At 43.8% G+C, this 12,960-nt stretch overlaps 1 protein-coding gene across 2 annotated transcripts in view; it reads right to left on the minus strand.

The window, feature by feature from the left end:
• Positions 1-2,745: 2,745 nt before the first annotated feature.
• pax7a (paired box 7a) overlaps positions 2,746-12,960 on the minus strand; it is a 46,940-nt gene continuing 36,725 nt past the window's right edge. For both annotated transcript variants that reach the window (XM_044171563.1, XM_044171555.1), the window contains exons 8-9: positions 6,767-7,016; positions 2,746-5,580 (exon numbers count right to left, since the gene is read on the minus strand). In XM_044171563.1, the coding sequence (XP_044027498.1) occupies positions 5,465-5,580; positions 6,767-7,016 (366 nt within the window). In that variant the 3' untranslated portion in view covers positions 2,746-5,464. The remainder of the gene's footprint in view (positions 5,581-6,766; positions 7,017-12,960) is intronic.

Raw genomic sequence — 12,960 nt, forward strand, 5'->3', positions numbered from 1 at the left:
AAACACACAGTTGGGTAGGAGATGTATGCACACCAAGCTGTGCATCTGTGTCTGTGTCAGTGGGATCCTTGAGGTGACGAGCACAAAGCTGAGGCTCAGGTACACGGCGTATGCTGGCATAATTACAGGATTTGGAGGATTATTATACTGTAAGTGCTTTCATGGCGACAGCTGGGAGCTTTTTACTCCCCGTGACACATAATCTCAAAGAATAAAACCAAGACCCCCAGAGCATCTCTTAATCATTTCTTAGCATACCTGCACACGGCTCCAAACTCTCTTTCTGAAGACAGATTTGTAAAATTAGAATATAATTATCATATCTGGTATAAATCATTCTAAAGTCATGTTTTCAAACACATATTAAATGTTTAATATGGAGACATTTTTGGCCTGTTTTTCCTCACTGAAGGCCCTCACTGGTCGTTTGTGTTCTTCTTCTTCATGGCTTTCCCGACTCTTCAGCAGCAGGTTATTTATCACAGCATGGCCAGGTTCAGGAGCCTGGTCCTAAATTAGATCTGAATCAGAGCCTGTATTCCATGGCTCAATCTGAAAGTGAGTATGACCAGGCTGAGGCTGTGACTTCTCTATCGCTGCCTCCTGAGCGATACGGCCTCCTGGTCTCTACAGCGAGGCTCAGGAGTTTCATTTCCATCCCTGTGATCTAAACAAACCCATTACCGCCAGCCATTTATGCACAGGGGCAGTACGCAAGCCCCGGGCCTGAGGACACAGCCCATGGCTAAGCTACCGTGGCACAGAGCCACCTTCAATGGCCACATGTCCATATAGAGAGAGGAGAGGAGGAACGGAGAGCTTGGGCCTCTGCACTTTATCTAAACCACTCCAGAGAGGCGAGTGGAATCGGCTCTTGTGGGCTCTGTTTATCCTCTGCTCCTGTAGTCAATCAATTAGGGATCAAAGGAGGAGATGAGGGAAGTGTCACAAAGCTCTCCCACACACCACTGCCTGAGCTGCCACGTTGTCCAGTCTGAGTGACAGCAGACCGGAGGGAGACAAAACTCTTGGGCTGGCACCTCAGGAGACAAGCTGGAGCAAAGGGGACAACCATAGCACATGCCAAGGTCTAATCTGGACAACCAGAACACAAACTTTTAGAGGAATATATGAGAGAAGACACAAAGCAGGCAAAGAGCCACTTAACAATGCATATTAAATATGTTGAGAGGATCCACTGAAGTCTCCTCAGAGTGATCGCATATACAAGATTTGCTTTGGAATCGATTTCGTAATTGATCATATTCCTGCCTTATTGACATGCGTCTCAGGCTCCCACTAACACAGTTAAAAAGTGTTTTGTAATCAGACACTGAAGAGAATTTCCATTTGCATCAAATTTCACTGAGCCTCGATGATATAATGTGGTGATAACACTGCAGTTTGTAGCTGATTTGAATCTGTAAATCTAAAGGGAATACTAAATATTCTGTGTCTATTTATACTCGCTGAGCTGTTCAAAGCTCTCAAATATTTAACAAAGTATGAAATATGAATGTTAGTTACCTCATGATAACAGTTTAAAGAGAAGTTTATTCAGATGAGTACTTACTTTATTTAGCATCAAATTTATCTCCTAATACAATTTGATGTTAATAATGTCAATACTTGATTAGTGATGCCTTTAATTAGTTTCTTTTAATTGCAAATGAACAGTGAAGTATTGGTTATTGTTTTGTGGTATATAAAATGTAAATACATCTCTCACAGCGCAACTTGGCATGATTTGCTATATTACTTATTTACACAAGATTATGTGTAGACATTTTATAGCTACAGTGACTGCAGACACATCCAACATGTTGAGATGTGTTTAAAATCAGTCAGGACTGAATGAACATACCTAAGGCGTGTTTGACATACCTCCAGCGGTGCTGATGGTAAAAACTGAATGAGCTCAACTGTTCTGACGTGTAATATAACGCACAGCGGATGCTTCCATACCACACCGGTTAGTTCTCCTACATTCACACCATACCACAGAGATTTGCAGACAACATTCCCCGGCCAGCGGCGGGAGAGAGGAGAGCACTGCTGGTCAGTGGGCAGAATGAATGACTTCCTCCAGCTGCAAGCAGACACGCTCTCAGTCTGTGTCTCTGAGTCTGGGACGTCTAAGCTCATCACTCCCTAATCACATCACCAGCACTGGAACAGTAACTGGTGGCCTGCTGGCTCCAATAGTGTACTTGAACACACACAGAGGACACACACACACGCATGCACAAGCAATGTGCATATACTTAATGTACGCATATATACAGCATATGCACAGGTACACTTATAAACTTCACACTAGGGTGGCAACCTGCAATTATTTTGATTATCAATTAATCTGCTGAGCTTTTTTTCCATTCATCATTCCATTTTTACTGTGATTATGTAAAAAAAATACTGAAAAATACCCATCACAATTTCCCAGAGCCCAACACGATGTCTTTCATTTTTTATCTGACCAACAGTCCAAAACTCAGAAATATTCAAATCACAACGACTGAAAAGCAGCAAATTCTCAACTGTGAGAAGCTGAAATGAAAGAATTTCAGTTTTTTCTTTAAAGAATGATTATAAAAATAGCTGTCGATTGATGTTAATTTTCTGTATTTGATTAATTGGCTGATCACACTACTTCACACATGCATGGTAAAACTGGAATCATGATTGAATATATTAAAAAAAAGCAAAACAATCAACACACACATGAAAAAGAGACAAATGGCAGAATCAGTTTTGGATCTTTAATTGATAACAGTTACGCCAGTGTTACAGTAAACACACCAACAGGCTGAAGGTAGTAAATACCAGTACAAGTTTCCCACTACTCTAATACTTCATACAGCAGAATAAATTATACCATGATAATATACACACATGCGGAACAGAAAAAGGAGTAAAGCAAAGCACAGATGTCAGAAAGCAACTAAACAGGTTAAGGGGCAAACAGACGGGAGGGGGGATAAGGAGTTGTATGCTTTAAATATCCAAATGTTTATTGACGCAAGTGTTAGAAATGAGTTTGATACACTAAAGACGATTCTAAAATTCTTCCTTTTTAAAATATACACATGAGTGAGGCGTCTAAGCGGAGCAGTTGGAACTGCTGCGATTCAGTGCGGAGTCAGCGTTACTTTGACTTTTTCTCCTGAAGTCTTATTGGTCCACAAATCAAATGTGACTCGATTCATTTTCCCAGAGCAGAGAGGCTGTCTTCATCAGCTTCATCATCATGCGGAACCGTTGGTAGACTCCCACACCGAAAGTCTTGGGGGGTTCAGGTGTGTTCAGGTCCATTGTCCAGTCAAGTCTGGTCTGCACTAATAATCAGTCTGTAAGATCAGGTGGTCAAAAACACCCTCAAAATGCTCTGACACATGACTATGTTTCATCCAGCCACCTTTCAAATATACAGTGGTCCTGTGGTCCAGGGAGTCTATCTGTGTCACCAAGCTTTCATTTTCCATTAAGCTCAGTTTGATCCTCTTTTATACATTTTTAATTGGAACATTTTTAATGGAATTTATATTTGACTAATTTATACAAATTCATTCCTACCTGGGCCCAAAACAGAAACAAAACTTTTGGTCAAAACAAGTAAACCAATTAAATACAATTAAAACAAAACCAACAGGAAACAAGCCAGTTGAGGAAACTCAAATCAAACATTTACTTCCACAGATCCCTCGCTTACCTACCACTCGACATAGTTTTGTTTTAGTATAAAACATACTCTTTATAAACAAGCAATACACAATCTGCTCCAGCTACTGTACAGTTTTCAGTTCCTATAGGCGACTGAGGACCACATCCTGTCTTGAGATATAAGTGAACAATTCTGTGTACATCATCATCACACTGATGCCAATGAAAAAAATCACACACATCTCAAAGGAACAGCTGGCCCTGGATCGTGTCAAAAGTCAACTATGAGTGCTACACAAATGTCTCATATCCACTATTCTTAAAATCTTTTCTTCTTTTTGTACATTTCAATGAGTACGTCAAAGCAGAGGATTAGAGGGGGCTCCAGTCCAAACCAGAGAGGGGGGCCAATCAGTGTTACCTGTGCCCTTTCACAACTGACTGGATTATATGATTTTCCAGAGTGCATGTGAATGGCACAGCTTGTGTACTTTTTAATCTCATAACAGAAAGCGTTGGAATGCTTATACTATATTCGTAGATGGAGCCTGTGGAATGTTTCGAGGAATGCTTATTTAGTCCGAGAGTGGAAACCAACTGAGGGTGCATTTACAAAATGTGTTAATTACTCTATAAAAACAGAAATACTGGCTAGTAATGGAAAGGGTCATTGTGAATTAGCTTTGACATTATTTTAGTGTGATTTAATCTGCTTTACACTGTTAAAGTCACACAGGGTTCCCTGGCAGATGGGATTTGGGAGGAGTGGTGGTGGAGGGTTGGGGGGGTGATTGAGTTAGCCCTCCTTGGCAAGGTCCATATTTCTAAACAAAATACATTAATTTCCTCAATCCTGTTTTTGCAAACAATGCCCCCCTCCCCATGGACCGCGGCTAAAGATGTGATGGAAGTTAGAAGGGGAAAGCTGTTGGCCGCCAAAATGCTGCTTTAATTCCCCACAGAATCCATCCAGCTAGACTTCCCACAGAGTGGCCAAGTTCTTTAGGAATGTCAAGATGAATATGAAAGTGGGAAGGTCAAATCGCTCACGAACATTAGAGCTCAGGGAACAGGGAGAGGAACAGCAGCTTGGAAAACAATCATCCTCTCTTGTGTGACTGTGCCGACACGCAAAACATGCACACGCAACAGACACTCACTCCCAAATCATCTCAGTCACCCACACTGTTTTAAACACCAACATCTAACAGAGAAAAGAGATACGAATGGAATCAAAGAACAACATAAATCACATTAACCATAATCGTATAACAGCAACAATAATCTTAACAATATCAAAAAGGAATAAGAGTCGTTCAAATGATATTGGCTTTGTTAACTACTATGAACAGCAAGGTCAAAGTACATGTTGTTGATGGCTCTAAATGTGTGCTGGACTGCAGCCATGACAAACAGGAACCCGGGCCAAGGCGGCCGATCATCCTTGGGTGTTCTGGGGTCCTGTCTGGCCTTCTGAGCAAAACAAAACAGGGTTTGGGGCTGGGGTAGGAGTACAAGGAGCAGGCAGAGACGCCAAAAGATTGAGAAAGAGAGAGTGCAGAGCCGCCTGGTGGTTGACAATGGCGTGAAAAGTTTAGTTCCATTCCCCGAAGTGCCTTGTCACACCCGCAAGCGTCACTTTCTCTGGTACACAGCGAGGCTGCGTGTCTGTGCGCTGATGTCATGGCCGGGCTGCAGAGTGAGCAGCAGAGAGGCGAGCTGGAGTTGGAGTCCAGACTTGATGGAGCATGGAGGAGGGTGGCAGAGGGCGGAGGAGAGTGGTGCAGGGTGTGTCCCGAGGGCTTTAGTAGGCCTGTCCCGTCTCCACCTGCAGCAGTCCCAGCACGGCCGAGTGGTCTCCAAGTTTCATCCTCCTCTGGGTGGACAAGCTCACGTTCTTAGCCAGGTAGTCTACAGCAGCTACACAGAAACAAAAAGACAGAAAAAACACGTCAGACAGGTGGTAGATTCCTGAGACATATGTCCTATTCACTCTCATTTCATTCCTCTGATTAAGGCTTAAATAAGTTGTGGCAGAAGCGAGTGAGTCAAATGAAAAACAATTCACAGAAAGAGAGTGAAAGATAAAAACCCCTCCCCTGTCCCTTGTCTGAGGTTGGCACACCGCTGGCACGGAGCATGTGCATCCTGGTAAAGTCTCCATGCTGTCACTCAGACGGGTCCCCGCGTGTGTTCTATGTGCCAGTCTTCATTACACTTGGCATCTCTGATTTCATGCCCTCCACACTCCACATGGCCAATCATTTTCATCCTCAGACAGCAGCTCTCTCCTCTCTCCTCCATTCATTACCCATCTACTGTGCTCAATCACCATCTTAATTAACCTCACATCAGCTCGCATCCGAACTGCCATCAGTTTCTTGCTGCTGACAAAACACTGGTACGCACACACAAAACGTGACAGATTGGCACACGCTCACGTGCATTCACGCACCACAACACAAACACATTAAAAAAAAGAAAACCAGTAGATGCACAACACACCAGATAACTACTAGAAGCTGCAAATAAATACAAACAAATGTTGGCTAGCTGGCACTGGCTAGCTTGTTGAGGAAGTGTGCTTCATTTTACCTCTTATGAATGGCTGTGACAGCATCAGTCAATTATGCTAATCTAATAAAGCAAACTCTTTCCTGCCCTGAGGGTGTGTGTATGTGTGTGTGTGATGGAGAACAGAGAAAGGGAGAGAGAGAGTGAGGTGGGCAAGAGGACACTGTGGCCCCTGAGGGTGTGCCGTTCTTTGAAGTGGCCCTCTCCTCTTTCCCATCCAAGTGGAGTGGGGTGTGACTAAGGCAGCTCTCTAGGAGGATGGTGTTGGTGTTGGTGGTGGTGTGAGGGGGGGTCTTTATCAAGAGCACGTGTCTGCATCCACCCACCAGGGTGCAAAGGTCAGGAGGCTCTCTTGCCTGGGAGTTGGGCATCACTTCATAGGCTTTTTGAATCTAATTAACTTAAGAGGAGGATATAAAAGAATGAGCTGCTCTCATTTGGACACATTAAAAGACATAAGCACTTGTTTATGCAACAACTCAAGCTAAACACAAACATACAGTATGTAAGTGTTAATGCAAGGTTTACTCACTCTGGCCATACTGGCTATACTGGTAGCCTGCAGTGACAGGATCCACGCTGTAGCTGGTGGCGCTGTAGGTGGGGGGGCAGTATGACTGGGAGGAAGCCAGGCTGTCCACACTCTTGATGGTGTCAGAGCGCTGGCTGCAGCTGGCTGAGATGGGGTTGGAGCTATCCAGGCTGCTGTGCAGGGGGGAAATGGAAAAGTCGTGCTGGGGCTGGGAGGGTACAGCGCTCGGGTTGCTCAGGATACTCATCACCTGGGGGGGGGAAACGGAGGATGTTAGAAATTTGGAAAATTGAGGATCAAAGCATTAACAGAGTTGAGGGAAAGTACTTTTTCCTGCAAATATAGAGCCATCCTAGCACTTCACGGTAAAGATGCCAATAGAAATACACCATTTCAACTTTGAAATAGGGAAAGGGAAAAACTTCCCCATCTTTTTTTTTAAAGAGCAGGGGGAAGGATACAAGGAGGGTGATGAGGTTAAAAAAAAGAGAAAGGGAACAAGAGAGACTGTTTCCATTAGCTGGCGCTGCCAGTAAGTGTTCTGCTGTGGGACAGAAGGGTCCCAGGGTGATAATAGACCCACCATCCGTGCCAGACAGCCCCTGTCCCGAAGCATGAGGCCTGAGCCCAAGCCTACAGCACAACAAGCACCAAGGGAGTCCCTAATCCCTCGCCCCTAGCCTACCCATCTCATGAATAGTAATGGAGTTGGAACTGGTAAATGATCCCCTCAGATCCCCACACAAAGTAGGCTCCACAAACCTTACTGAGGGGCCCGCTGATACTGCAGGTTGAGGCTTGCCTGAATATCACAGTGTGTATATTATTCATAGTGCATAAAAGCTTCCAATTCAATATTTTAGATTAATGTAATAACATGTGACATTCGTCAGAAGAAGGTCTCAAAATATGTTAAAATGGAAGAGATTACCTCTAGTGCTACTCCAGTCTGAAGCACAGCGATCCAGAACACTGTGAAGAATTTTGTTTTCTTATGCTGCAAGTTTCTTTAAGTGAAAAAGGAAAGTGGTGTGTGTGTGTGTGTGTGTGTGTGGGAGGGGGGTGGTAAAAAGGGAATTGTCCCACACATGCTTCCCTCCTATAGCAGGGAAGCCTTCCTTTCAACATCAGGTTCATGTTGAGTTTTGCTATGCTGCACTGGCCTTTGGCCCCTTGACTGCTAAACCAATTAGCCCATCATGGAGGTGGTTACACAGGGGTGATGCACACGCAGACATATAGTTGCATGCATGCACACACAAATGGACATATGCGTGCACACACACGTACGCTGAAAATAGAGGCAATGCAAGGGCGAGCCAAGCAGTCCACAAACGATGCACTAAGCCAGGAATATCCCACAGAGGGAAAATTAACCATATTCTACAAATTAATCATATCTTTAGAAAAGGCCTCCCAGGAAATATAAAGCACTCGAAGCGCATCAGAAACATAAAGGCTGGTTAGTCATTTCCACATGTTAATTCTATCAGTATGGAAACCCCCACCCCGTCCCCTCCACATCTGCGGACAAAGCATGTGACATGTATCCATAAGAAGGAGATTCATGGCTCTCTTCATGCTGGACACATGTGATGCTCCCTCCCATATGGAGCCGAGCTGCAGACTATGAGGAGGATGAGAGGAGAACGTGTCTTGATGGTTTGTGGTGGCTGAAAGTGAAGGGGGAGAGCTTGTTAAGTGTCCTGAGAGAGACAGCTGGAGGGCATGTGTCCATTTTAGTCATTGGTTAATTGAAGCTTGATTACATCGCTCCCTTATGAAATAGAATAGCCAACAACTGGCCCGAATATTATTCATGCTCATAAAAGTTCTTCAAAAGAAAATGACTTCTTATCATTGACATTGTTGCAGTTTTGCTATTTTAACGAATTAGGATGGGTCAGCCACTTTAGAGTCTAACAAGTGTTGTCATCTGTGAGGATGTCGCCATCTTTCAGTTGTCCTTCCCAAAAGAGGATTCTGTCTTAATGATTTGAGTATTGCTGGAGGGGAGAAGGTAAGCTCTTCTGGAGTAGTCAGGTTCTCATTGGCTGTGTATGAGTTAGATTTTGTGTTCACACCACCATAAACAAAAATCAATGCTGTTTCACCATTGTCCTCTCAATCTGGTGAAGGCACAGATAGAGTGGAACTTATCTTTCAAGTGTCAGGTTGGATTGTGTTGGAGTCACTTCAGCCTCTCAGCACCCACATCTACAGTATTGTATGTTATTCATGGGTCAGTTTTAATTGCATGGCTTTGTCACTTTGATGTCCCCATAAAGTTCTCTCACTTCACATTCAGGGGTTAAGTGATACTTAGTCACATATGCTCGTTAAAAAAACATTTGCAGCTGGATACCGGCACATATTTCTGTCTCTGCATGCTATGTAAAACAAAAGATAGATTGAAGATAGATAGAAGATTATAGATATCACATTCTGGCACAAAAACTCTTAGCCAGTGAATTTACTCTCAGAGAGGAATAAGAAGCTTTTTGCTAGAATTTTATATATATATATATATAACATGCACACAGCTTGATAGACATTAATGGAATGCGGTCTTGGATTGACAAGCTTATTATCGATGCAACATTTGATGGAGTTTCACTGGATGGGGTCTGGTGCGGCAGATTGTTACACAAGTTTTAAATTTCACATCTCAGTATGCACACAGGTGCATTAAACAAGACTTGTGGAGTCTGAATTAGTGTAAAATTTAAGAGCTGAGAAAAAAATCTTAACAGCCACATTATTTTTCCGAACATACTCTTTACACCCTTGCAGAGAAGACTTCCTCCCTGCTTCTCTCCATCCCTCCCTCTCTCTTCTCTCCCCCACCTCCCTCTTTTTCGTTGCATACAGCGTCCTCAGCAGCCCAGAGTTCGTTTGTTGTTTGACGTTGTGTGAGTGCTGGTTTGGGAGATAATGTGAGCCAGGACCTAGTTTAAAGGACAATGCTCCAGGGCGTTCCCTGCCTCTCTCACCCCCCTCCCCTCACCCTCTCCTTCTCCTTTTCTGCTCCCTCTCTACAGATAGATTATTTTATAAATAATAATAAAAAAGTAATTAATTCTCTCAACTTCTGAGCCCTCCAGCCTGTGGCGAAGTGAATGGGGAAGTGTAAATTGATACAATGTGCATCCTTTCAGATAAATAAATAGCGCACTTGAGACACAAAAAGAGGCCCTTTTATACCTCCCTAATTTCTTCAACAGTCAAATTACATTTTTTTTTGTCTGCATGAATGTTTGACGAGATGTTCTTTGTTGGATTTGTTACCAGAATAAAACAATGTGACAGAGACAGTGCTGAGAGAAACACTGTGAGTGAAACAAGAAAAAATAAAAACAAAAAGAAGGGGAAAAAGTCAGGAAAGAAATAAAGTGCAGATGTGCTACAATACCACTTTTTTAATTAAAACTTGTTGGTGCTATTGCACTTTAACAATTTAGTTTTAATATGTTGTGCAATATTGAAATGTGCAGCATTTATGTATTTTTATACTTAGCAGAATGGACTTAATGTGCCTCAAATCTGTGGCAAATCTCTGAAAAATTATACTGCAACTGTTCAAGCACCTGACGATAATAAGTGGGCACATGAACTCTCGCATTTGACTAAAACAACACAAATTCACAAATGTAAAGAGAGGAGATGGTGCAGTGAAAATATGATAGCATATAGAAAGAGGGTGAGGGGGGCAGAATAGAGAAGAGAAAGTGATATAGAGTGAGTGAGAGGAAAGTGGAGGCTTTGGGAAGTACAAAGACTCCTGTAGGACTGCGCTGGCCTGAGGGCTAGCCTGCCTGGAGAACTGATAGGAGCCCCTTCTGTTCCATTCCCGGCGCCAGCGCCAACACACCCCACTCCACAAATACTCTTAATCTGTGCAAGACTGGATTAGTTCCTCTGTCACCGATAGCTCCCTGTTCTGCCCAAATCAAAATGCCCCCAAGATGTACCTTTAAGTTAGGCAGAGGTCACCGGGGCAGACAGGGAAAAATGAGCACTCCAAATGTCTGTAAGTTATCTGAGTGGTGCAGAATAGCATCTTGCACCTTAGCAGATCTGCCTGGCTGATACTCGCTTTAGCAGAGAATGATTAAAGATCCACAGTGATGACACTGAATTTCAGATCAATATTTGAAGGCCAGTCCTGAGGGTGGGATTACAGGAAGAGAATAGTGTTTAAGCCTGTGACCCAGGAGTCACACAGATCCAGTGTCTGGAAAGTGTCTGACTTTGAGAATAGCCAAAATATTAAAAGAAAAAATATATAAATGCAGAAAAAAAATCTAGATATTTTCTTTGCTAAATTAAACCTTTTTTATTGCTTCGAATCCTCATTTAAAAAATCTAAATCAAACACCCAATAACCTGAAACTAAACAAACATGAAGGAAGTAAATAACAAATGAAAATATCAGGGACACCCCCCCTCCCCAAGACAGTCGACTCCGGCTCCCACCATGTTCCACCCTTCCCCCATCCCTCACATGAGAGGGCCGGCCCAGCGGGCAGTAAGGCCCCTCATCTGAGCAGACAAAATGACTATTTAAAAATAACAGTGATTGCATAAATTGAATTAAAGCGTTTTGGTCACGGTGGAGGTGGCGCGAGGGGTGGCGTGGGGCCGCAGCAGACAGCCGGGATGGTGGCAGGCAGCAGATGACGGGCTCTGGCCTGCATGCCACTGCGTTAATTGGCCGCAGCACATTAATAAAAACTGAAAAGTGCCTTCCACCAGCACCATAGGATGAAAAGACAGAAGCAGAATGAGAGGTAGAATAGGAGGGGGTTGGTGCTGGAGGGAGAGAAATTGGCCTTTGAAGAATGTGGTGCATATGGGGGGTTGGGGTGGGGTGCTAATTGTGTTCAATTAATTGGCTGATTGGCACTGACAGAATCTGGGCATTGACAAGGCAGGCACAGATGAGGACGATTAGTGGGCACTGGAACAAGCTGTCACTCCTCACAACATGTTAGCCACCCTGTGCCTGTGTCTCATCTCCCTGCGCTCCATGAAGCTGTTCATGCATACAAAGGAGGCTGAAACAAATGCAAGTGGAATAGAATTCATATTTATTTTAGGATTGTCCATAACTCTTCTCTCTGTCTTTGCAAATTTACATTAAACTAAATCCTCTCCAGCCCACTTTAGCTCATGCTAGCCTTTATGTTCAAGAAAACACAGCTGCTCAAGCTGGAGGAAGGTCCCCCTCCCTCCTAAACGTCCCACAGTATAAGCTATAAACTTGGCCCTCGCACTAACCAGAGGTTAATATGCCGTCTATTGGACTGCAATTGGAGAACGTGTGGGGAGCAATCCTCTATTCTCTGCTAGTGATATGCTTGAGTAACTATGGGATGGATTCAGCCACTGGGAACAAGAGAGGCCCCTTCAAAGCTCACACACACACACACACACACACACACACACACACACACACACACGCACACACACACACAGACATCAACTCTCCGCACCTTGCACCAACGCCTCTTCTAAATTAAACGGCAGATTTTCTGATTCCAGGAGAGTGGTTTCAGCGAGGCAGGGCCTGTGTGTGTGTGAGGGAGCAGCTCCAGAAGGAAAGCGAGGCGGATCGAGGGAGTGAAGGAGAAAAAGAGGGGGAGGAAGAAGAAGAGGAGGAGGAGGAAGAGGAGGAGGAGGGGAGGGGGAGGATGGGGGTTGTTTGCAAAAAACAGCAGGGGCCAGGTCTAGTGAAAAATGTCAGGTCAAATTGTTCTTGACAGTGTTAATATCTGCACCTCATAGCCATAATTACATGTAAATAAATAGTGAAATAGCTCTCAGCTGGAGACTGAGAGGGGAGAGTTGCTGCATGAGACAACCAGCTGAGGACCCAACCACCTCCCATATTCTCGTCTTATTGTCAGGAGGAAGAAAGGAGTAGAGAGAAAGAGACACGTGCAATGAAGCATGCTGGCAATAGATACTGATATTTCTAGCCGTTTTTTTTTAGGCTAAGAAAACTGTGAGTGTTAGATCAACTTTGCAAAGGGGTCACAAGCACGAGTCAAAACGAATGAGGGACATAAGAAAGAGAGGGGAAGGAGGGACAAAGTGAGAAAACGTGGGTAACAGAAAAAGTCAGAGAGTATTAATCACAGATATGCACCTGTCAGAGTGGCATCTGGAACTAAAAGGAACCACATGCAGAC

Source organism: Siniperca chuatsi, linkage group LG2 (assembly GCF_020085105.1).
Source record: "Siniperca chuatsi isolate FFG_IHB_CAS linkage group LG2, ASM2008510v1, whole genome shotgun sequence".
NCBI classification, from domain to species: domain Eukaryota; kingdom Metazoa; phylum Chordata; class Actinopteri; order Centrarchiformes; family Sinipercidae; genus Siniperca; species Siniperca chuatsi.